At 39.5% G+C, this 27231-nt stretch overlaps 1 protein-coding gene across 2 annotated transcripts in view; it reads right to left on the bottom strand.

Moving 5' to 3' along the window:
- LOC111150823 (potassium two pore domain channel subfamily K member 2) overlaps positions 1-27231 on the bottom strand; it is a 211822-nt gene that overhangs the window by 112527 nt on the left and 72064 nt on the right. Inside the window, exons 1-2 of one of the 2 annotated variants that reach the window (XM_022508440.1) lie at positions 26660-26753; positions 23807-24120 (exon numbers count right to left, since the gene is read on the bottom strand). In XM_022508440.1, coding sequence (XP_022364148.1) covers positions 23807-24120; positions 26660-26753 — 408 coding nt within the window. Of the gene's footprint in view, positions 1-23806; positions 24121-26659; positions 26754-27231 lie in introns of those variants that run through there. The other variant, XM_022508441.1, reaches the window with a different exon arrangement.

The raw sequence follows: 27231 nt of genomic DNA, 5'->3' as shown, positions 1-27231 counted from the left end.
GTTTATATTTCTTGGCTCAATGTCACAAAATCAAGATGGCAAAAATAGTATATGAATAACTTCCCAAAACGTAGTGATTCATACCCATCCTTAGCTTTCCTCCAAGTCTTCCCCGTACTTCTCAATTACACACCCAACCACTCACCAGTCATAGCAAATATTGAATTGGTTAAAACCCATTTTCTTGAGAAACAGGAACCTGTTTAGAATTTCTTTGATTTTTCCAAGCCCACTGGAATGATAGAGCTACCCTTTGACACCTGTCCAGTAGTTACTGCACAAAAATGCAATTAAACCCTTCCCTCAGGCAGCTCTCAAACTGATTTAATAGTGTCACACCACAACCATCGGCCCTGAAAATGAGCCTGGCAACTTTCCTCATGTTTTCTTCATTAGTCACTCGCACATGCTGTATTGTTCATCTTCATTCACACAAGGATTTCATTCTCAAGAGCATTTCAGAGCACGGTTACCTATGAAACAGAAGATACTCCCAAATATGCATATAGGCATGAGACTGGAGGGTCTTCTCTGCTCAGAGGCTGAGCATATGAAGATGCATTTGTCCCCATTTAGTGGGGGATGGATCAAATGCCTGGAGAGGTATCAAGTTGGCCCAACATCCTTAGTGATCTTTATTTCTCCTGCCTCCAAACTCTTTCCAACCAAGCACGTGTTTATGCTGGTGGAATGAGCACAATAGGTTTAAACTGGGCAGGGAGAGAGAGAAATGCATGATCACAGCAAAGCAATGTGCAGTTTCTGGAGAATCCAGAGTGTTGGAATCGGGGAAATGACTGAATACACCTGAATGTCACTCACTGTGTTTATTCTTAGTCACCTGCTGTGCATCTACTGGATGTCCAGCAGGTAGCTTTGTCTCCTTAAGCAACTATTTGAAACCAACAGTGCAAGACCTGAAATGCTTCACCATCTCATGAAATTACCACTGTGAACATTATCAATATGGTATCCCTTAACAGGAATCACATATTATTTACCTTCCATAAAAGCTGAGGCATAGAGAGACTAAATGGATCACTCGTTCAAAATAAACAAGCCCAGTAATTAACCTGGTAAACCAGTCTCTTGTCTTGGTGATACAGTTGAGCTGTATTATAGCTTTGGTTTCCTAGTGTTGGGTGCAGTTGTCATTTATAGTATTATTTTTATGTAAAAACACACGGGAAGTCCCAAGCCAGAAATACATTTATAAATAAATTTTTAAAAGAATCCATCCATAAGTTCAAAGCTGGGTGAATATCTTATTTATTTTATCCATACGTATATAATGTATCCCAATGGTCGTCAGGCCTTGTCTTCAATGTGTATGTCACACACGGCCTGTGTCTAGTGTAATGCTTGCTGCTCAAGAATTGTTCGTGGCATACTTTGTGCTCACTGATTTCTAAGTACACAAATGATCACTATTGTGAACTGATAGGGTAGAGCACTAACTGCAGACTAGAGGTCACAGTGAAAAGAGTAAGACGTTGCAGTAGCACTTGACACAACTAGTCACTTCCACCATGCAGCATGTCTTCACTAAGCCTACAGAACACCACACTCTCTAGCTTTCCTCCAGGCTCCCTGAATGATGTTTCGTCTCCCTCACCTTTGAGCCTATGGCTCTGTCCTCCATCCTTCCACACTCCTAAGTGATTTCATTTGAACTCAAGACTCTAGATAACAATATGTGATAACTCCCAAGTGTATTATTCATTCAGGACTACTTCCCCACCTGGATGTCTGAAAGGCAATTCAGACCAATCATATGCCAAGGTGAATTCCTGAGCTCCTCCCTGAAACCTGATTCAGCTGAGTTTTATTCTTGTCATTAACTGGCAACTTTAGTTTTATAGTTCTTAAGGCCCCAAACCTATGAATCATTCTTCACTTCTTTCTCTCACAACTCGTATCAAATCCCATTAGCTGTACCTTCAAAATAACCCTCTGACCCTGTGTCATCACAACTTGCTTCTGTCCTCATATAGACTACCAGATTCCACCAGGGTTCCAACTTTGCCCACCTACAGCTATCCCTCACAGGATAACATAAGTCAGATTATGTACTTGCTCTCCTCTCTACCTGGAATGCCTTCCCCCAGGTATTCATACATCAATGCAAAGGGTGACTATCTTTCAGACTGTGGTAAAATACCTGAATTCCTTCATTTGCCAATTTAATTAGCCGAGGCAGCAATTCTCTGTCATGTAACCTACATTACTTTTTCAGAACACTTAGAATGGTTTGAAATTTCCTTATGTGTTTATTAGTTTACTTATTTTTTCTTTCTGTAATTATAAGAACCTTACTTGAGTTGCTCGTGGCTCTAAAACCCATAACCTCAAGGAGTGATATTAGTGAAATGGTGAAAGAGAAAGCCCCAGATGCTCCTCCTCTAACTGAGATACTGGTTCAACAATGCACAGACCAATTCCGTTAATGAGAAATCCAGACATCAGTTAAGAGTGTCCTGACCTCCAAATGAACACAAAACCAGTCACATCAAAGCTGGTAGAAAAATTCATGACCTAATACACAATAATCCTTCCCCAGTTCAGCATGGTGCAATAGGGAGAAAACTCCCTGCCCCCAGCTCCTCCCTAGGGAAGCAAAGAGTTGGAATATGCATCAAATGTTGAGGGGGCACTGCCCAAGGGATTGTTTTTTGCCTTGCCCATTTCAGAGCACTGATAGGGCCTGTCACACTCTAGATGCCTGGGGGACAATGAGAACACAATTGAGCTGGGCAGCTTGCATCTGCTCCAGAGGTCCCATGGTGTAGCAGGTAGAGGTCAACAGAGCTTGACAACCTCTCCCTCAGGGGGAAAGGGAGGAGTGGAACATATGTTAAACACTCTGAGTTTTGGAGGGGTTACCCAAAAGATTGTTTGTTTGTTTTTTTCTCATCCAACTCAAAGTACAGACTGATAGGGAAGCACCCTACTCTAAAAACTTTAGGACCACTGAGAATAACAAAAACCTGGGAGGCTTGCCACAGCTCTGGAAAAACTGCAGCACTGCAGACAGGCACCAGAGGTAGCAAGAGATTACAAGCTCCTGGAAAAAAAAATCCTGGCAACTCTAGGTAATTGGGAATTTACATGCACAAGTCCAAGAAAGGCATCTACAGAAAAGGTCTGAGAGGCCTGCAGAATCTCAAGCTGGACTGACTGAAGAAAGCTTTTCCCTGTACATAGTCAGTTTGCAAAGACTGAGAGAGGTGGCTATTTTGTCAAATGGGTAGATCACAACATAAATCTATAAGGCATATGAAGAAACAGAGAAGCCTGGTTCAATCAAAGGGAAAAAATAAATGTCCAGAAACAAAGGTATCTGAATTACCTCAAAGAATTAAAAAGAACCATCATAAAGATGTTCAGTGGGTTCAGAAAACAATGCATGAACAAAATGAGAATATAAACAAAGAGATGGAAAACATAGAAAAGAACCAAACAGAAACTTAGGAGCTGGAGAATACAATAACCCAATTCTGAAAATTTCTAGAAGAATTCAACAGCAGACATGATTGAGCAGAAGAACCAGGGTACTCCAAGGCAAGACATTCGAATTTATCCAGTGGAACAAACAAAAAACAAAACAAAACAAAAAACAGAAAGAGAGAGAGAATGAAAAAGAGTGAAGAAAGTTTAAGGGATTTATAGACTACCATCAAGCACAACAATATACACCCAAAGTCCCAGATGTAGAAGAGGGAAAAGCTAATTGGAAGAAACAATGGCTGAAAACTTCCTAAATCTGTGGAAGAAAATGGACATCCAGATTCAAGAAGACCAAAAGACTCTAAATAGAATGAATTACAGAAGTTCACACCAAGACACATATGATCAAACTGCTGAAAGTCAAAGACAAAGAGGGAACTTTAAAAGCAGCAAGAGAAAACTGACACATCACATGCAAGTGTGTCCCCATAAGACTATTAGCATATTTCTCAGAAGATGTGCAGGGCAGAAAAGAATGGGATGATAAATTCAAAGTGCTGAAAGAAAAAACTACCACCCAAGTTTACTATGCCTGGTAAAACTCTCCTTCAAAAATGAAACATAAATACTTTCCCAAATAAACAAGAGCTAATGGAGTTCATCACCTTTTGACCTGCCTTATGAGAGAGGTTAAAAGGAGTCCTTCAAGTTGAAGTAAAAGGATGTTAAAGAACAACAAGAAAGCACATGAAAGCATAAACTTAACTAGTAAATGCAGATATGTTGACAAATAGTACTGTTGAACTGTAACAGTAACATATAAATCATTTTTAATTCTGATAGAGAAGTTAAAACATGAGAGTATAAAAATAACTATAACTAAAAAATTGTTCATGGATACAAAATTAAAAGTGTGATTTGTGACCTCAATAACACAAAATGGTTGAGGAGGGAGAAAAAGAAGAGTTTGGTATGTAATTGAAATTAAGTTGTTATCAGCTTCAAATAGTATTGTAATGACAAGTTGTTTCATATAAACACCATGGAGACCACAAAGAAAATACATACAGAAGATGGTCAAAAGGAAAAGGGAAAGAAATAAAAAAACACATGATTACCAAAAAAATCAGCAAAAACTAAGACGACAGCAAAGGATGAAAAGAGTGACAAAAAAGTTACAAGACAAACAGGATACAATTAACAAAATATTAATAGGAAGTGCTTTCCTATCAATAACTATCTTAAATGTAAATGGATTCAAAGACATAGTCAAAAGATACAGAGTGGCTGAATGGGATTTTAAAAAAAGATTCAACAAGATTCTGTCAATAAGAAACCACTTCAGATTAAGGTGGTAACTAGACTGAAAATGAAAAAGTAGAAAATGGACTTTCCAGGCAAATGGTAACCAAAAGACAACATGTGTGGTCATACTTTTATCAGATAATATAGATTTTAATTAAAAAACTTTCACAAACAACAAAGAAGGGCATTATATAATGGTAAAAATTCCTTAGGAAGATATAACAATTATAAATATATATGAACCCAACATTAGTGCGCCCAAATATATCAAACAACCACTGACAGAACTGAAAAGGGAAACAGCAGCAACAGTTACAACAGGAGTTTTCAATGCTCCCATTTCAATAGTGGATTGAATACCCAGACAAAAGATCAATTAGGGGGCACCTGGGTGGCTCAGTGGGTTAAAGCCTCTGCCTTCAACTCGGGTCATGATCCCAGGGTCCTGGGATCGAGCCCCGTGTCCGAGTCTCTGCTCAGCGGGGGGCCTGCTTCCTCCTCTCTCTCTGCCTGCCTCTCTGCCTACTTGTGATCTCTGTCTGTCAAATAAATAAATAAAATCCTAAGAAAAAAAAAAGATCAATAAGGAGACAGAGGACATGAACAACACTGTAACCCAAGTGGGCTTAACAGACATACATGGAACATACCACTCAACAAAAAGTACAAATATGTATGTATGTATGTATATATATGTGTGTGTGTGTATGTATATATATATATATATAAATAAAATATACATATATATAAATAAAATTTTGTCAAGCCCACATGGAACTTTCTCCAGAACAGATCACATGTTAGGTTACAAAAAAGTCATTTAACAAATTCAAGAAGACTGAAACCATACCCAGTATCTTTTCTGACCAAAAGGGAACAAAAATAGAAATCAACAGCAAAAGGAAAACTGGAAAATTCAGTTATGTGGAAATTAAACAACACATTCCAAGATAACCAATGGGTCAAAGAAGAACAGGTCAAAGAAGAATCAAAAGGGCAATCAGAAAATGTCCAGGGTCAAATGGAAATGAAAACATAACAGAATAAGACATATGGGTTCGTCTACGGCCATACCACCCTGAACGCGCCTGATCTCGTCTGATCTCAGAAGCTAAGCAGGGTCGGGCCTGGTTAGTACTTGGATGGGAGACATATGGGTTGCAGCAAAAGCAGTACTAAGAGAGAAGTCTACAGTGGTAAACTATATTAAAAAAGAAATATCTCAGATAAAGAACTTAATTTTACAATTCAAGGAACCAGAAAAAGGACAAACTAAACTCAAAGTTAGCAGAAAGAAGGAAATAATAAAGATGAGAGCAGAAATAAGTGAACGAGAGAATGAAGATATCATTCATAGCAAAAAATAAACAAATGGAAATACAGATAAATGGAAACAGATGAAGTGTTAAAGAGGGGCAGAGGCTAGCTGACAAATAGATGTTTAAAATATAATTACACTTTTAAAATATAATTACACTTTTCAGATCACAAAAGTACGATAAGCCTTATAAATTCAAAATATACCAAAGAGTAAAGATGAAGACACAACTCAACTATAGTATGATAGATTTCAAATTACTTCCTTTGTAGGGAAGTTCTGTTCATGTTTTTGTTTTTTCTTCCATTGTGTTTAATTTTATTGATTAAAAGACATAGTAAACTGAGGATAAAAAGTATTTTCCTTTCACCTTTATTATAAATACCTCCCAGTTTATTATTTGTGTTTTGATGTTTTTAGTAAATTCTACTCCCCTGTAAAAAACAAAAAACAAACAAAAGAATTGTTTTTTTTTGAAAAAATAAATGGACAAACCTTGTTAGACTAAGAAAAAAATAAGAAATCTCAAATTAAATAAAATTAATCTCAAATTAAATAAAATCATCACAACCAATGCCATAGACATATGAAGGATTAAAGAGATTACTATGAAAAATTATTCTCAACTTAAAAGAAATAGATAAATTCCTAGAAACAATCTACCAACACTTCAAAGTCAAGAGAAAACAAAATATGTACATACTTAAACTAGTACGAAGATTGAATGAGTAATCAAAACCTCCCAACAAAGAAAAGTTCAGGGTCAGAGCATTCACTGATGAATCCTACCACATATTTAAAGAATTAACACAAATCCTTCTTAGACTCTTTTAAAAAAAACTGAAAAAGAAGAATATTTCCAAACTCATTCTACAGAAACAGCATTACTCTGATACCAAAGCCAGACAAAGAAAAGTACAAGTAAAAACTACAGGCCAATATCCCTGAAGAACACAGATACGAACATAATCAACAAAACACTTGCAAATTAAATTCAACAGCACATTAAAAGGATCATCCACCATAGCCAAGTGGGATCTATTGCTGTGATGCAAAGATGTTTCAGTACATGAAAATTCATTGTACGATACACTGCCTTGATAGAACAAAGGATAAAAATCACATGAACATCCCTAGAGAAAAAGCGTTTGACCAAATTCAATACCCTTTATGATAAAAATTCTCATCAAACTAGAAGTAGAAGATTACCTCAACATAATACAAGCCACATATGAAAAGTCCACTCCTAACATTATATTCAAATAATTGAATAATTATATTCAAAGAAAAACTGAAAGTTTTTCTTCTAAGATCAGCAACAAAGCATAAAACTCACTCTGATTACTTCTATTCAACATACTACTGGAAGTCCTTGCTAGAGTAATTCAGCAAGAAAAAGGAATACAAGCAATTCAAATTGGAAAGGAAAAAGTAAAAGTAGCTCTGTTCAAATTATGTGATTTTATATGTTAAGAAATTAATTCAGCAAAGTTACAGAATACAAAATCAACAGAAGAATCAGTGTGTTTCTATACTTAGAGTGAACAATCCAAAAGGAAATAAAGAAAACATTTCCATTTACAATAGCATCAAAAAGGATAAAACACTTAAGAGTAAATATAACAAAGAAGTGAATGATTTGTATAATAAAAACTATTACATTTGCTTAAATAAATTAAAGAAGACAATTAAATAGAAAGAAATCCTATGTTCATAGATTACAAGACCTTATATTGTTAAAACGTCCATATTGCCCCCAAATGATCTACAGATTCAATGAAATCCCCATCAAAATATGAATGGCATTTTTTTTTTTCAGGAAAAATATCCTAAAAATCATGTGGAACTATAAAGGACCCCACGTAACCAAAACAATCTTGACAAAGAACAAAGCTGAAGGCCTCTCACTTCCTGTTTTTAAAACATATTACAAAGCTACATTAATCAAAATAATATGGTACTAGCATAAAGACACATAGAGACCAACATTACAGAACAGAGCCCAGAAATAAATCCATACACATATGGCCAAATATGGTCAAATGATCTTCAACAAGACTATGAAGATTATAAATGGGGAAAGGATAGTTTCTTTAGCAAATAGTGTTGAGAAACTGAACATCCATATACAAGAGAATAAAACTGGACCTTTATCTTACATCATATATGAACATCAACTCAAAATTAAAGACTGAAGTGTAAGACCTAAAACTTAAAGACTTAAGTGTAAGACCTAAAACTATAAAACTCCTGGAAGAAAACAGAGGAGACACACTTCATAATACTGGTCTTGGCAATGTTTCTTGGAAATGTTGCCAAAAGTGCAGGCAACAAAGAAAAAATAGACAGGTGGTGGAGTGCCTGGGTGACTCAGTGGGTTAAAGCCTCTGCCTTCAGTTCAGGTCATGATCCCAGGGTCCTGGGATCGAGCCCCACAACAGACTCCCGGCTCAGCAGGGAGCCTGCTTCCCTCTCTCTCTCTGCCTGACTCTCTGCCCACTTGTGATCTGTCAAATAAATAAATAAAATCTTAAAAAAAATAGGCAGGACTTCATTAAATTAAAATCTTCTTCTCAGCAAAGGAAACAATTCATGGAGTGAAAAGGCAACCTATAGAATGGGAGAAAATATTTGCAAACCATGTATTTGAAAAAAGGCTAATAATATCCAAAATATAAAAGGAGTTCCGACAACTAGATAGCCAAAAATCCTCAAATAACATGAATAAAAAGAAATGAACAAAGGACTTGATTAGACATTTATTAGAAAATAATATAAAAGTGGTCAACAGGTATATGAAAAAAGGCTCAGCTTCACTCATCATCAGGGAAATGCAAATGAAACCCACAGTAAGATACCACCTCACATCTTGTAAGATGGCCATTACTACAACAAACAAAAAACAGAACAAAACAAGTGTTAGTGAAGACTTGGAGAAACTGGAACACTTGAACACCATTGGTAGGAATCGAAATGGAGCCACTGCTATAGAAAATAGTGAAGATGTTCCTCAAAATTAAAAATGGAACTAGCTTCTGGCACAACCATCCCACTTTCAAATATTCATCCAAAAGAACTGAAAACAGGATCTCAAAGAAACATTTGCATGTTCATTTTGGCATTATTCACAATAGTCAAGATGTAAAAACAATTGAAATATCTATCAGTGGACCAACGGATAAAGAAAATGTGGAATATACATACAATGGAATATTACTCAGCCTTAAAAAAGAAGGAAATCCTGTTACACACTACAACATGGATGAAGCTCTGAGGACATTAGGCTAAGTGAAATAAGCCAGTCACAACAGGACAAACAATGATTCCATTTACATGAGGTATGTGAAGTAGTCAAAGTCATAGAAGCAGAAGGTAGAACGATATCTGCCAGGGGCTTGAGAGAGAGGGAAATGTGGAGTTACTGTTTGATGTGTACAGAGTTTTAGTGAAGGAAGATGAAAATCTGCTGTAACATTGTGCTTACTACGGTTAACAATACTTTGCTATGCACTTAAAAATTTGTTAACAGAGTAGATCTGGTGTTATGTGTTATTTACCACAATAAAAGAATGAAATAAAAAGATAAAATCCCTGATATTGAAGAATAGTTTTAAAGGACTATGGTACCTCCTTAAAATAGCTTACTACAAAGCCTCTGAAAAGGGTTCAATAAATCTACCATTAAAGAGATAGATATATAACACATGACAAAGTGAGACAAAAAGGATATAAAATATGTATTATAAAATATAACTTTGAGAGGAAAAAATCCCATAGTCTAATATAGGGCCAGGTATACAATAGTAAGAATTGAATAAATATTAAGAATTCTATAAATATTCACTTAACAATAGTAAGAATTCAATAAATATTCACTTAACAGGTGGAATTCATGGAATTTCCATTCATTTATCAGACAAAATTAAAAAAAATTCTAAGTTCTTTTGTTTCTCTTTTCCTAATGCATTTTGGTTTATCACCCTTTAAAGACTTAATCTTGGAAAAAATCCATGTATAACTTCATCTGGCAACTTTGGTAGCAAGCAGCTTCATGGGGACACTGCTTACTTTTTTTCCTCCAGATTCAGGATTCCCCTTATCCTAAAATTCTTAGATTTTCAATCATGCCTTCAGCATACGAGGCAGCAAAGCAATGGTAGCAGGAAACCTGAGATGATAAATACAGAATCATGAGTCATATCTCTGTGGGTCCACAGACTGTATGCAGACTGCAGCTCTGGAGGGCAGAGAATAAAATATCTTGATTACTTACTTCAAGAAAATAAAAAATGTTGGTAGAGCATGCTGATATTTACAAGAGCAAGGGGAAAAAAGAGAAATTGGTGGAAGAGAAAAGTCTGGTGAGCTCGAAGTCATGGACCCAGTGGTTGTTCTGTCACTAACTGGTAGTATGCTCTTAGGAAAATGATTGAATAGTTTATTTTCTCAGTTCTGAAATGACAGAGTTTTTTTATTATTTTTTTAAATCTCTTTTCAGCGTAACAATATTCATTGTTTTTGCACCACACCTAGTGCTCCATGCAATACGTGCCCTCCCCAATACCCACCACCTGGTAAAATGACAGAGTTTGATGAGACAATAGGTACTGTAGATTCCACGTTCTAAATTCAACGAGTGTATTCCTTAAAATGTTATATGCAAATAATTCAAAATGCATTATAGCAAAATTTTACTGATACTTTCTATAACTCTCTACCCTTTAGATACAGTTCCCCCAGGTGCTTCTTCTTCACATTTTCTTTTAGACTCTAAGACACACATTCTAGTTTGGTTTATAGATGACAGTGACTTATTTTTTTCTTCTCCCTCAAGAAGGGAATCTTATTTAGGTCCCTATCAAGATGGCTACCTGAAGCAATGCAATCCTGCAACAGGAAAGACTCACACGAAGGACACATATATGCAAACACCCAAAAATACACATAAGCTCTCTGCAGGCCAAGAAACAATAAGGCTGTGAGGTGCTGAGTAATGGAAAATAAGGCAAGAGCTCCTGTCCTATCAAAAAATACTTTTTGCATAACAGCATAGTACAGCGTCTAAGAAAAATACACCTCAAGAATGATATCATTATAATAAAGTAAGATTAGACAATTTTAATTAAACCAAATCATTTAAAACTAGCCTCACGAAACAGATTTTTAGGTCAGCTCAAAGCAAGAGCCAAATGTCATCATCTGATAAAACATCCTCCAGAAATGAAAACACTGTGAAGCTTTGGAACTTGTTAACCAGAGAAAGAAAAGGGAAAATTTTATTTATTAAGGAAAAAGGAATTGCCCAATCATTTGTAGTAGCCTGTAAGCTGTAACATGCCCAAAAATATCAATAGGGTTGCGGAAGGGTTTAAATAAAAAAATAAACTTTAAAAGATAGTCAAATAAAAAATCTTTTATCCTCAAACAGAGGCTTAGAATTTATTTTGAGAAAATTAAAATAAAATAAAGCACTTCTGCAACCGAGAGCCCATGAAAAAGATTCATCTAGCAATTATCTATGCTTGTTAAAATTATCTCCACAAGGAATCTTAAACACGTCGAATATCTAGTATCAGCTTTAGAACCCTCAACGGGCCACCTCTCGTCTCTCTTTATCTATAAGTACACATATTACCTGGGTCATCACCCTTGAGCGCCTCTTTCTGAAAGTTGAGAAGAGTGGACAGTCTTTTCCTACTAGCCCAAACCCTGTCTGCCCTCTCACAGCCTACTTTTTAAAAATACTTTCCAAAAATCAACTTTCATTGAAATGTCTCCAACTAATCTCTTTTTATTTGATCTCACCCCCTTACCAAGCCAGTAGAGTGTTTACCTACTTAGCAGCTTCATGATAGCACGACTCTTGTCAGTCTGCTGTGTTGTGATCTACGCGTATTATGCCTCTGCTTGGAACAATTCCTTTCAAGACATATTACATACAGGATAAATAAATGAATGAATGTGCATTTTAACTACTTCTTCCTTTAGAGGAAGAGACCTTCCCACCAACTGTCTTATCTCAGGTGTCTACTAGCGCTAATATGTTATCTAAACATTACAGGTGAATATAAAAATAGTTCTGAGTGAGGATTCAGAAAAAGAACTCGGAATGTTCGGTGTGTGGCCAAACAAACAAACAAGTCAGATTCAGAAAACTATGTCATAGATCGATTTTTTTTCCCTTGCATGAATGAAAAGCTATTTTGTCCCATGATTAAATGTAACTTTGTCGTACATGGATATTGTACGTACACACAAAATTTTATTTTGGGACAGCTGGGAATAATGGTCTCTATTTTTGTCCTGCATTCAATGAGTTATGTGTGGACCGGGACAAATGGAAAACAACATCAGCCGACCTCACGGAAACCATCACCAACCCCTAATGCAGCGAGAATGTCAGAACCACACCTGGGAATATTTAAATTCTCTTATGGACTGTTATGCAATTAACACTGTAAATTTTATTTTACCTAAAAGAAGCACGATCTCCAAAGCAAGCTTTAACGTCAAGGGTGAGAAGACATCTGCCATATTCACTGGCTTCTTTGCTCAAGAAACACCTAGTCCTGATCACCTGAGATGCTGCTGTGCAGAGCTATTCTGCCCATTAAAGATCCTACTTTGTAAGCATTTCCATGGCCATCCATTTGAAGGAAAATGAGACCTTCCCTTTCCTCGCCATGCAAAATAAAATGGAAGCACTCTAAATCCATGAAGAAGAAACTCTGCTTCTCCTTTCTAGTCTGTACAGGGTTGCCCTGCTTGGAAATCTGTTTGTGAATCCTGACCACGTTGTCACCCGGATGGGAACCACCCATGACCACAGATCCACAGTGTGGTGCTCTTGGGTTAACACAAAACCTCCCCGAGAACTCCCCTTCCAATCTGGAGGAGCAGTGAGGTATCTCTGCTCTCGGGGTTAACACCAAAATATCTCAGTGGACACACACCAGTGCCTTTTCACCTATAAATTTCAGTATCTACTTCCCTGGGACCATTAATATCACCCTGGCGCTGAAAGCATTTCCTATCCAAGGAAAGAGGGATTCATTCCATTGTATCTGTCACTTCGATCAGATATTTTCTAACCAACCTCTATAGTAGACGAATAATAGTGACAGGAAGGGAGACTTTCTCATTTGCCCAAAAAGAACGCATCCTGTTTTAGCAATTACGAGTTTCTGATGAATCCCCATATTCCTCTAAGTGAGTTTTAGCAAAATAAGAACAGATGCATAACTGTAAAAAAAGGAATGTTACAATAGTCAAGAAACTGTGCTGGGATCCTAAAAATAGAAAATTTAAGAATTAAAGGCTCTTTTCCCTGCAATGTGCATCGATGCACATCACGTGATGGTGTCTATGGAGATTCTTTCCCTTTTCCACTGTCCCGACAGCCATTGCCTTGCATATTTCTCAAAGCTCCCTTCTCTGCTTCATCACCAGAGAACACATTATACTTCACGAGTGTCTGGGAAATTCCTTAGGTACCCCTAAAAAGGAATATATCTTTTTAAACTTAACAGTCTTCGAATATTGGCATTTTCACTCAACATCATTACAGACCAAAGACACGCTAATTAGAGCTCTCTCACATATAACAATAAATTCTAAATAAACTGGAGTCTTCTGAGAAAAACCAAAGGCAATATGAAATGAAAGCAATAAAGGATACTTCTGAATACATATGCAAGCTAACCGATCATAGGGGGGAAATAGAGCCATTCTGCGTAGAGAAAGTATGTTTCGACAGTCAAATAGGTATTGTATGGGGGTATATAAGAACATAAGAAAAATGAATTCACAAAAGGAGTCATAAAAAAATTATCTTCTGAACACTGATAAAAAAATTATCCATTATATAAAATGTTTGGTTACAGGGGCGCCCGGATGGCTCTGTCGAATGAGTGTCTGAACTCTTGCTTTCAGCTCAGGTCATGATCTCAGGGTTGCAGGATCGAGCCCTGCGTTGGGCTCCAGGCTTAGTGTGGAGTCTGCTGGAAATTCTTCCTCTCCCTCTTGCCCTGCCCCTCCCCACTACTGGCACACACACTCTTTGTCTAAATAAATAAGACCTTAAAAAAAAAAAAAAAAAGGTTTGGTTACAGATCTAAAAAAAAAAAAAGTTTTTGCACAAACAATGAATTTTGGAACACTGAAAAAAATAAAATTAAATGTAAAAAAAGGTTTTAACAGTTTTCAAAAATGTAGATTAAATAAATACATATTTAAAGGGATCAATGTAAATGTAGGTATCTATTATGCAATGTTTTAATTTAACGCTAAAAAGGAGAATATCAAAGTGTGGGAATAGCATCATGATTCTGAAGATTGTGAAATGCCTAATGTTCAATTAAATTTTTAAAACCTTGAAAGCCTGGGTGAAAAGGCAGACAGAGTATGGATGAGGGTAGAGACTCGTCCTCGTTAAGTGAAAACTAATGGATTTGGGAGAAAATAAACCCACCACCCCTTTTCAAATAGTGTTTTCATTAACCTAGAAGAAGCCTCTGGAGTCCCTGGGACTCCGCTGGAGGATATTACCCAACAACGCCCACACAGGAAAACACCAGGCATCACCAGAGAGGTAACAGAAATAAAACAGGGCGGGGTGGGGGGGGGGGAAGAAAAGGAAAAAGAAAGAATTAAAACAGAAAGCTCCTCGTGTGCTAAGGTATGATCCCTCCTCTTCTGGAATACCGCCCACAGCTCAAAGCGATACTTATCAAAGTTTTAACTGAGCAGAGAGCAGTTCCAAAAAAAGATAAGTAAAATAATCAAGGGGCCAGTCTAAGTGCTAAGGAAGCAATGATAAAACAAGACTCTTGGAAAGCAGAGTCCCAAGACACACATCACCGCAGAGCGTCAAGGCCCAGGGAGCTGACTGAGAATGAAATCTCCATGGGGTAGGGGATAAAAATAAGAAGGGTGATGTCGCTATCTTTAGATGGGAATTACATGACTTAGTTCATAAAATTCACCAGGCAGTGGTCTCAAACTTTGTAAAGGACGTAATTTTATGAAAGATCAAATGAAAAGGGAAACTTTATTGAGAAGCATGTGCGACACCTATTAGAGAAGGTTTTACACCCTGAAATGTGGTCAAATCTGAACAGTCCAGAGAAGTAAGTTTATGTATATTAGATCCGTGCTGGATTTTTCATACTGTCATGATGCCCAGGGTATAGTCACCCCTTCTAAAGATGGTTTTAGAAAGGGAATTCTGATACTGTGTTCACACGTCCATCGGTGGCGTAGTTAAGGGCAGAACTACTGAGCTAGATGAACTACTGTTTACTGTCTCAATCCAGCCAAGATGTCAAATGTTCGTAAAAATTAAGGGCAGAGAAACAGCAGAAAGGAATTACAAAATATCAACTCATTCTCTTACTGATAAAGATATTAACTAAACTATGCGGATATTTAAATAATATCTAAATTCAAGACTTGCAATATTCCCCAAGTATCCCCAACATAACAGTGAGCAAAAAATGGAGGTGGTAAGAGGACATGCATACGTGATCCCACACGTGTAAAATTCTGTGTGGAAATATGTGTGTGTGTGTGTATGTGTGGTGCATACATAGACACACACACATGAGAGGTGTTGGCCAACTCTAGGTGGAGGGGTTTCAGATATCTGCTTTTTTCTTTGTACCTTCTCGTATTACTTGGATCTTGTATAGGACACTTTTGTTACTTTGTGAATGCCAGAAAGTAAGAAGGGGTTTAAAAAAAAAGTCTTGTAATGCTATAAGCAGAACATTAACTTGTGTCCCTGAAACTATTTCCCTTTCCTCCTTCTCTTTCCATCCTGATCTGTCTCTTCCAGGTAAGACGTTCTCCAGCTTGAAATTACCTTCCCTGACTTACGTCACCTGTTCATGCCTCAGCATGACTAGCGCCTGCCACGCAAGTTAAAGCATAATGTTTCAGCTGCTTATTTGTGGCCTCATTATTGGGCTCTAGCTTTCCAGGACTATATACTTTGCACTCACAACTACAGACCTGCTGCGTCTTCCACTGCTGACCTTTGCTAGTAGGAGCCCAGAGCAAAGACATGCACCGGCAACTCAAAAGGCAGAGCGTGCATCCCAGGTGCACAGGCTGGAAATCTGATTTGCTTGATAGGAATAGGAGGGGAGCCCACGGTGAGAAAACCACAAAATATAATGTAGTTTCTAGAGAAGTCTTCTGGTACAGGAGACACGAGCTCTAGAGTCACCTGAACAGCAGCTCTGTCCTAATGCTTGCTGTGCCACTTGGAGCATCTTGAGCTAAAAAGGCTAAGAGGGACTTGGGTTAAACATTCTACGCCTCAGTTGACTTACCTGCAAAAGGGAGAGGATGAAGCCTAACCTGCTTCCTGACCAGATGAGAAAGAGAGGGAGTATATGGCAGGGCTTCTAGAAAGACCCAGACTTGGATTACAATCGTATTGGCCAGCTATTATCACTAGACATTGTACTGCACACATTCTTATCTATGAGGAAGGCACTGGAGATGGAGTCAAAAGAAAGAATCTGATCAAGGTGCCATTTTTTTTCTCTTGCTGAACATTTTACAAATGTGAATTAAAAAATTATATATCTAAGAGATGTGGGAATTAAATAATATATCTTAAAGTGTAAGTGTACAAATCTATGATTAAATACAAACATGTTCTAAGAATTTTAAAGCCATCATCTAAATCGCTCCTAACAGATCTATACTGGTCAAATTTCACTCTAATACTATTGGACTGAGCTTTACATTTGAGTCCTGTTTTTAGCTTAGACTAAATAAATCTTCAGCCAAAAAATACTCTTTAATGTCTTCCAATGTATATGGAGAGTACTTTCTCTCATTCTCAACCATAGCAGCCATCAACTAATGTTCTAGTGTTTGTTTTTAAGTAATATTCCTTTTTCATCAGATCAGTTTGAATAGTATTTTATTAACATACAATACTCACATAGCACTTTTCTTTTTTTAAGCCAATATTAACTAGTTAATCTTCATAGAGCTTTTGGAGGTAAAATCATTTCCTGACAAGCTACTTAGATGCTCTATTACAAAAACCTAAGTATAATTAAGAAACCGTGTATAAAAATATTTCAGTTGTTATTTGTTGTACTTACATACAACATTCTGCAAGATAGCATGAACATATGGACAGGAAGGGGAAGCAAAAATAAGTTTGTTCACTAAGGCAGTAGTACGTGGGAGAGTCCTTGGGAAACTGGAAATGGACAAAGCTTTCTTAAAACTTCTGTAGCTCCCATGATTCTAAGTCCCTCTTGTAATTCTCAAGACAGCATTCCTGAATAATTGTCACCATTAGAGCCCAGTCTTTTAAAATGGCTCCCAAATAATCTGCTGAAATAATCCAACCTACTATGTTATCACACATCCAAGAAGATTACACACTCAATTATCTGCAGTGCTTTTTCCAAAGGACAAGAAGAGTGAAGGCACTGATAAGAAAAGAAAGCCCTTTTAAAGGTTTTCTGGATAACGAGCTCTTGGCATCTCAAATTTAACATGGCTGTGCTGGCCAGAATTTGCTGAGACTGTTTTCACTGAAGTCCCTGCATGAAATTGTCCCCTGGTAAAAGAGTGAGACATGTTGACCCAGAGTGTTGTTTTATAACCATGTCGGTAGAGTATCTGCAAGATTAGGACCAACTTGTCCCATTATTTATCCATAACAGCATGATGGACGACTTGCACCTGTTCTTAGTGAGACTTTCAGAAAACTTGGCCACTGAGGCTAGCTACTTGGTAAGAACAGGGCTTTGTGACCAGCGGGGTAGCAGAAATCCCAGCCAAGATGTTATCTTGGGCTCCCTGGTCCCGAGGTATCCCATGTACACATGAGGGGCTTTGGATCTAAGAGAGAAGAATGTCATGGCATGGCCTGGTGGAGGGAGGCCTCTGATGCAACCTTTGCCCGTGGTACCCATCTTTTTTCGGTGCTGTTGGTACGTTCTATCATTTTCCGGCAATGGAGATCTGGAACTCCTCTTATTTTGGGTCCTGCTAATCTTGTTCCATAACTGAACTCTTGTCTAACTACCACTCTGCATGCAATGTCCAACAACACTTCGGGCCTGACATCCTCCCATCACCAGTGCCTCTTCTGCTCTCCCTCATGTCAGGAGAGTGGGAACTGTATTCTTTCCTCACCCTTGCATTGCAATCTTGTCCACTGGTAAATCTCATTGGCTCTCCTTCTGGAATGTGCCCAGAATCTGACCATGTCTCACAACTCCCACTGCCACCATCTTGGTTCAAGCCCCCATCATCTATCACCAGGATAATCCCAACAACCAAATAATGGTTCCCTCTGTTTCTGTCTGCGGCCACCTGTACTCTCTTCTCAACCCAGCAGCCAGAGTGATCCTGGGACAAGCCAGCCCAGGACATTCATCTGTACCAGAAAGTCAACTCCATATTAGAATTTCCGAGGCCCTACAGGACTTGGCCCACATTACCTTCGGATGTCATCTTCTACTGCTCCCTCCTAGCATCTTTGCTGTTCCCGTCCCTGCCAGGGGCACTCTCTCATCAGGGAGAGCCTCTCTACTATGGATCCCTCTGCCTGAGTGTTGTTTCCCGGACAGTCACACTGCTACTTTCCTCGGTCCCTTTACTCAAAAATTGCCTTATTGGTGAAGCTTCCCCAGTGACCTTATGTAAAACTAATCATCAATACCACCCAACATTTCCTACCCTTTTTCACTATTTTCTCTACTGGGACTTATTATTATCTAACATACTATCTTCCCTCAGCAGGATGGAACCTCCCCAAGGGCAAGAATGTTCATCTGTTTTATTCTCCACCATATTTCTGTCCCTGGGATAATGCACATAGCAGGAATTCAATACATAGTTTTGGATGAATGAATGACTATATAATTAATATAAAACAATGTTTTTGGTTTTGTTTTGAAGTTCACTGGTGTTCTAGGAAGGCATGCAGCTCCAGGTACCCCCTGGAAAACAACCAAGAGCCCCAATGGCCCATCTACCCCAGGTAGGGAGCAGGTTCAGGAGAAAGCCCACCTCCCTGGTGTGGGTAAAGGAGGCCCTCCTTTGTCAGACTTGCTGATGCCCTTGTTCCTCAGTCTAGATCATTCAGTTACTGGAGCACATCATGCTCCTTCTGCCTAGAACATTTGCTGATCCCCTCGCCTCCCTCCCTACCCCCCGCTGACTACTCTGAGTTCCCATTTAACATCCAGTTTCCCTTTACCTCTTCTGTGTGTCTTCTTAGCTCTCATTAAGTGGTTCATTTCTTCCTCAGTAGTCCAGCTCCAATCTCTAAGATCTTCTAGTAGCTATGATTTTGGTGTTTGTTTTTTTTTAAGATTTTATTTGAGAGAGAACATGAGCAGGGGAAAGGGGCAGAGGAAGAAGCAGGCTTCCCACTGAGCAGGGAGCCCAATGGGGGACTCGATCCCAGGACCCTGAGATCATGACCTGAGCTGAAGGGAGAAGCTTAACCAAGTGAGCCACCCAGGTGCCTCTGTGGCTGTGTGTATGGTGGCCTCCTCCACTTGACTTTGATGGAGGGAGTGCCTAAAGATGTTTTTTCTGATGGTTTCACTTGCCCCAGTACCTAGCAGGAAGGTCAACCCACTGGACGTACCCCGCAAATGCCACTGATTGAAGGAGTAAGAACCAAACCGAGAAGAAGGAATAGCACAAAGAGAATTTAATCCCCTCAGGAGGAGGATTCCAAGACTCTAGACCCGAGACCACATGACCTCATGCAAATGTATCCATTTTTCCACCCCAAAACAGATAGCATTCCTTCCATCCCTACCTCACAGGGGTTGTGTGGCTCAAATGATAAAATGATTTTTATTGATGTATAGATCATAGATCTTGATCTACCTTTTCAATCGCAGAACCAATTCAGCAAATATGGAAGTGACTAGATCGACAGCAGGCGAGATCCAAAGGAACCATGCCTCTACTGGTTTACCACATTCAAACAGGAGAAAACCAGGAAGTGTTCTCCAAAAAGAACATTAAAAACCAGGTTATAGGGGTGCCTGGTGGCTCGGTCAGTTAAGCATCCAACTCATAACCTCAAGGTTATGAGATTGAGCCCAAGATGGGTCTCTGAGTGTGGAGCCTGCCTGGGCTTCTCTCTCCCTCCCTCTCCTGCCCCTGTCGCTACCCTCCCCCCCCACCCCTCGCCTGTACACACATATGCTCTCTTTTTCAAAAAACAAAAACAAACAAACAAACAAAAAACTCGGGTTATATACTCCGCATTCATATATTGAGGAAGAGATATGCTATATAATACATATCACTATGTATAGAGGACTGTAATTTGCTATTCATTCTACTCTAATATGTGGAATAACAGGAAGCTTTCCAGCAAAATTAATGTTTATTAATTTTTTTAGAGGCTGTAATACAGGAGCTAAGAGCATAAGCTTTGGAGTCTGTCCACTTAGGTTTAAATAACAGTGCACTCTTCACATCGTTCTCTTGGAAAATTAAGCTCCTTCTGCCTCAGTATGCACCTAAGTTAGAGGCAGTTAATAAGGCACTTATCTCATGTGGTTGCTTGAGAATTAAATGAGACAACACATGTAAAAGGTTAGAATGGTGCCTTGTACATAGTGCTCATTACATTTTGGCTATTGTTAATGGCATTCGTGACTCAAAATTTCAGCGTGTCCGTGTTTTTCCATACTGACGTCACACTAACTTCAATGTAATGGATAGTGAAAATCAAAGTGTTCAAAATACTTTAGCCCTTTGGATTCCTTTGTCTCAACAGCTCTGCCCCTCTTCAACCCGCCATCTTGCCTTGGATGGCTGATGTCAAGGCAGCACTCAGAGGGAAAGCGTAGCTGGGATCATGCAGCGGAAGAAGCAACTGTTCTCAGGAACCTCAAAGCTGTGTTCTCGCGCCTCCTCTCCCTCGCCTCCCCTACCCTGGGATGCAAGCACGGCTTGTTAGGAGGTCACCGTAACCCGTCCAGAGGTGTGATTAATAACCTGGGGCCAAATTAGATCCACTGTACCTGACCTCACAGTCTGACGACCCATTTCCTCCTTCCTCATAAAAGGAATCCAAAAGTCCTTCTCCAGCAACACTAGGACTGAACTTCTAACTTCTCCAAATGGTTCCCCGTCTCAGCATGGAAAAACGCTAAACCCAGCCAAGACTCCTGGGAATAACAGCAGATCAAGGTTCTGAACACCTGATCTCTCATGCTCATAATGCCGTCTGGCGTAAGTCCCTGACACTGCTGTGTGTTAGCTCCCTAATCCTTAATGCTGTGATATACCTACTCAGGAAGTTTTAAGGGATGATTAAGTGGGCAAATAAATGTGGGGAAACCATGTGGAAATTTACGAGAATCATATGAATGAAATGTAATTCTAATATAAGATGACTGGCTCATTTGCCTTCCTCCCTATTTAAGCACTGATCTGGATCCTTGAAGGCATGCCATTATAAACATTTCTTCTATCAGAAGACACTTTATTCGAAGAGAATACAATAATTTATTAAAGTCATGGGGTTCTAAAGATGAGTGATATGAAAATAAATAATGGACTTTGGAATAAGCACAAAAATACTTGAGATTTTTAAAAAAGTTGAGGATTCTCATCAGCAGTGAATATTAATAAAGCTAAAAGAGATTGCTCTGTGGGGTGGAAAGAAAAAGATTAGGTCCTTGTTGAGCTCTGTCTCCATTCCAAAAACAATAGAGCAAAAATAATCAGTCTCCACCTCCAGATTGTCTCCACCTGCTACGACCTTCAAGTTATTTTCACAGTGATGAATAAGTCTAGGTAGAACAGAACAGCGAGACCATTTAGAAATTCACACAGGGTTTCCTCCAGCATTGTCCTGAAATTCCAGGCATTTTCCCCCCTGCCCTAAACCCACCACACTTCTTAGCTTCAGATGCTAAGAATGGAACTGAATTCTTAGTTCTGAATTCATTCTGAATTGCTTGAATCAGATACTTCAACCCAATGAAGGGATGGAGTAGGGGTGGGGGGAAGGGAGCAAATAGGAACAGCAGCAAAGGAACCTAACACGTTGTGACGTCCTAGATGCTTTATAGGGATTATCTCTTTACAGCAACCTTGCTTTGTAGATAATCTACCAGACAGATCACTGAAGGCTCAGAGAGCAAAGGTACTTGTTCAGAGTGACGCGTCTAGGAAGTGCTCAGCTAGAGTGTAAAACACCTCCTATCTGATGCTACTTCCAAGACAACCTAGAGCTCGTCCTTTAAAACCCTAGGAAAATGGGAATTCTTTAAGATTTTTTAGTACCTCTTAGAACTCTGTGGTACAAAGAGTGAAGGAGAAGTGATCTTATGGAGAAACATACAATGCGGTACCTGGGACAATGATATCTATTGGCGGGTTCACTGTCAATACTGAAAATACTGCCGTATATAAGTGTCTGAGGAGTCTTTTCAAAATCTAAGTCAAGTAGTTGAGACGCAGAAGTGTCTGAATGTAGAAGGAACTAAAAGGGGGTAAGCGAATACTATCTTTGATAGCTTTTAGTAAAACTTGAGTGAGAACTTCAATGTGTAGTCTACAAACAGAGAGAGGCGTGAAGGGCAGAGGTGGCCTTTGGGGTATCCATGGCAAAAGGGAAAAAAGAGAGAAAAGGTCTTTGAATACGAAACTGGATTAAAAACAGTAAGAATTTCCTCCCTCAATTGACTTTTCATTCGAATGATTTGAAACCAAACAGAAGATGAGGAAGAATATGTTCAGATGACTTGGATAATTTTCAACCCAATCTGACTTAGACCAGTTAAGAGAAGTAGGTTCTACAGGAAAATGAATATCTGTACAATTAAAATGTTTCCCACAACAAGTCAGCTAGCTCTCTCCTTGAAAGAACATTCTAGGGCTTTCTTCTGACCAGACTCTCGGTTTGAGCACTGACCTGTTTTATGTAAAAGAAATCCACAACAAAAAGACAGCCATCTCCAAGTAGTCTAGTTGAAATGTTCAAATCATTTTGTGATTAACTTTTATAACAAAGTATTTTCCTTAAGAACACTGTTCCACCAGTGATAGAGTACATGAAAACAAAATTATTTTTTTAGAATTCAAACACTCCATTTTTCTGTGTAATAGTAAATTGCTTTTAATTAGGGTTTAGAGAAGCAAGGATGCGTCATCTCTCTAAGCACCTAAAAAAGGCATTTTTCAGAGTTATACTTTGGCTGGGTTAAAGAGGTGAGCTGAAACTTGTTAACCAGGAGGGTCACCCATCTCAAGAAGGTCACACCACAAACCCCTCTCTTCTATCTTATGATGGCTCCCAGCATGATTAAAGCACTTTTCTGCCTTAGGTTTTCCTCTCACTTGCCACGGCAATGTTTCTCAGTTGGGAATGCTAATCTGACCACAAGAGCCTCCAGCAAGCCAACCCCATGTCCACAGGCATCCATTAGCCATTCTAAGAGCAGGCAAAGAAAGACAAATCAGGGAGATGGTGGGACAGGAGGAGCAGAAGAGGGTAAGAAGGAAGAGAAGGAGGGAGAAACAAGGGAGAAGAAGAAAAGAGAAGTAGTAAGAAAAGAGGGAAAAAGTGTAGAAAGGAGAGGAGTCGATCTTAAGAGAAAGTGGAATTGGGCCCCCTCCAGGCACGCCACTGGGCTACTAGGGTAGCCTCCTCCTGCCATGACTTTCTTTCCCCAGGGAGGAAGCCGGGTTACAACTCCTCTGTGCCATGATTACCTGGATGAGTTCGTCCAGCTCAGTCGAATTGACACAGGAGTGTTGGGAAATGAATGTTTGCTTCTGGATCACAATGGTGGTCCTCTGTGAAATCTCATGAGGCTGCTCCAAGGTTTTGAACACGGTGGCTCCGATGATCAGATAGAGGACAACCACCAGGAAAATCGTGGAGACCGTCTTCCATTTCATAACATTAATGGTCGTGTCACTCTCCACCCGGGAAGCAAGCACTGTGGGTTTCGTGGAAAACGAGAGCCTCGGTTTGGAGTTCTGAGCGGCAGATTTAGGGTCCAGCAAGTCAGGTGCCGCCACTGACAACAACAGAGAAGGAAGGTTAGGTCGGAGAAGAGTAGAGGGGCTTCTTTAAGGGCTGAGCGAAGGCAGACTGAACTCCACTGCCCTCCTGGTGGAAGGTCTGGAACCAACCAGAGCGCTCCCACTAGCTCACATCCAGTACTTTATCAAGGAAAAGGGGTTGGGTCTCAGCTCTCTGCTGCTATTGGGGTTCCAGATGGGAGGAAGAAAACGGGAGGTGGACCAAGAAAGTTAAAAAAAAAATAAAATAAATAAAACAATGCCTGAGGTCTTCCTAATTAATTTTTAAATTTACATCTGTTCGCCGCGCTACTCAACAAAGACTGAACTCCTAAGAATTGATAATACTGAACTATCTCATGAATACTCATGAAGAAGGTTCATGGATGATTCCTGTTCTCAAGAACTTAACCCTCTATACCGCAAGCAACAGACACAAGGAATATTCTTTATTTTTATGGAAACATTCATTGTAATAGAGGGATTGCATTATCAGCAAATTTGGGATCCAAACATTGTTGCTCAAAGTAAAACAGTCATTTTCTGGTAAAACACGATGGTAAGTAAACCACTCAATTGCCCAATCATTTCTTTTTTGCCTACCCTCTAAAGTGGTTCATGATTAAACAGTCTCTGTACCTTGTTATATAATCTCTGACATCTTGAAAAAACAAAAGTCTTGCTACCTCTTCGGGCACAATCCTAGGTGCGGCCAAGACAGTACTAGTTCCTTCCATTTCAACAGTGAACATTATCCAGAAAAAAAGTAAAACCTTATCTTACACCTTAGACCCTCCGTGCTCTGTACAAAGCTAATTGCTCCATGAGAGCACATTTATGTGTTCCCTTACAAAATCCCATATACTCTGAGGTGTCTGTAAATCCATTTATTATTTATCTCAGCTCTTCAAAAATATCATTAATGGATTTCTTTTCAGAAAATACAAAGACACTAGACTTCTGCTTGGTAAGGGGAAAACAAGCCATCTGCTACAGAATGACTGGAAAGGCAACACTGAACCAAAAAGGTTAACAGAGTAGCCAGAAAAGAAAACAAAAACAAAAACAAACAAAAAACCACCAACCAAAAAAACCAAATACAGGGGGACTTTTAAAAACCACCAACTCAACCAGAACAATGAATTTAGAGTCCATAATTGTTATAGATATAAGTTAAATTACTCTGGTATATATAATACAGGTCTGATATAATAACAACCTAACCTAAAAGACACTTTTAGGTAAGCATCTGAGAAATCCCTGTGGAATTACACCCAAATACCCTACAGGAACCTGAAATCACTCGAGGATGAGAACGGAAAGTGTCAGCTTTCACAGGGTTAGATACCTTACACTCCTGACCACCACTGTGAGTTAAACGTAGGTCTACCACAATCTGAGTTCAGAAAATAAATCATCAGTTGCCCATCACAAAGTAGCTTCGCAAACAAAGCTATTTGAAACCCCAGACCTAAGCAGTGTTGTACAGTGGTGGCCGAAAGCAGAGGGCTCCTCAAACCAGCAGAAACCCTGAGTGGCTCTGACTCTGAAGACACGAAGTCTGAGCTCCAAGAAGTGACTGTACAGACTGAACTGCTCATTTCAGCAATGTACGATGGTTCAACCTGCTGGATCCGGGTGTGGACACGTTTCCCTCTTGCTACAGTCACCTGCTCAGATTAAAGCCACACACCATTAGATACCTTTGTCACGTAATAGTTATAAAGGCAACTTCGCTCAAAATCAGCACTGGGTATGTCTTTTAGTGTTTTAACTGGGAAAACTTTTTAACAGACATGCTGATAACAGCTGATATCACTGTCACCCGCTGGCTAGCTACGCCACCCTGCCGCTACATAGTGTGTCTTGAGTGAAAAATAAAGGTCATCATCTAAAATTAACCCATCTTTGGAATAAAAAGAACAGGAAATCCACATTATTTCTCTGAAGGAAGCTTTCCAAGCCTTTCCTTTCCAATTACCTGTGCTCTCATATTTCTGGTTTTTCACATCAGTGGTTTCTACTCTGTAGAAGTGGAAAACACCAGGACTGTTTACCTTGATGCGTCCATATCCCAATCCTAAATCCCAATGCCACATTAACACATTACAATGATATGCTTTTAGGGAAAAGGGACAGACAGGTTTTTAAAAGATGGGGGGGGTGTGTGTGTGTGTATGTGTGTGTGTGTGTGTGTATTAAGCTAATACATTTCCTGATGAAGTTCACTTCTTTTTTTCCCTCCCATTCTTTGAAATTTTTCTTTTTATTAATTATTTTTATTAACATATAATGTCTTGTTTGCCCCAGGGGTGCGGGTCTGTGAATCATCAGTCTTACACATTTCACAGCGCTCACCATTATCACACACCCTCCCCAATGTCCACAGAAGTTTAATTCTTTTAAGCTACTCCCGTATTTTTTTAATTAGCAGAAATCTATATAAATGCACATTTGGCAGACAGAATGGACAGCAATTGGTAAAACACCAAAATAAAAAAGAACAGCCTTTTCTCTCAGTCTAACATGGGGACCCTCTGTGTTTCCATCTCCACATCGTTTGATGTAGGATCAGGCAGAGACGCGCCTCAGAACAAGGAATCAAAGAGTCGTCCCTTGCACACACTGTCATCACCATCACTACCTCCCTCGTCTGCCTCCAGCACATCACAGTCTCCTCTTAATCCCGGTCTCCCATCCTCACGCAGGTATGCCTTCCACGCTTGGGGCCGCAGCTGACGACTCAATGGCAAGAGACACGAGATTTCTTCAGCACCACTGCCTGTCCCACCACGCAATGGGCAACAAGTGTGACCAGGGTCACCATGCGTCCTGCCTGTCTGCTGCTCCCAAGGGCTGACCCTCCTCCTCCTTCGGAAACTCCCCCAAGGTGTCCCAAACCCACACCCGAGGCAGATGCAGAAGCCCCAGGCACCAGCGGGAGAGGGGGGAGCAGCAGCCAGCAGAGGAGCCCGGCTTCCGTCTGCCTCCAAGCCGAGATTATGACCCAACACCTGGGACGGGAAACGAAGGCGGAGGACGTCCACTTGCTGCCAGCCGGGCTTCTGCAGCCCTCCCGGTCCGGCAGGGGCGGGAGAGCGCCGGGCGGG

The sequence above is a fragment of the Enhydra lutris genome, unplaced genomic scaffold, assembly GCF_002288905.1.
Source record: "Enhydra lutris kenyoni isolate GAN:26980312 unplaced genomic scaffold, ASM228890v2 scaffoldscaffold24, whole genome shotgun sequence".
Classification (NCBI taxonomy): Eukaryota; Metazoa; Chordata; class Mammalia; order Carnivora; family Mustelidae; genus Enhydra; species Enhydra lutris.
Note: the sequence above shows the minus strand (reverse complement) of the source record. Positions and strands in the feature narration are given on the sequence as shown.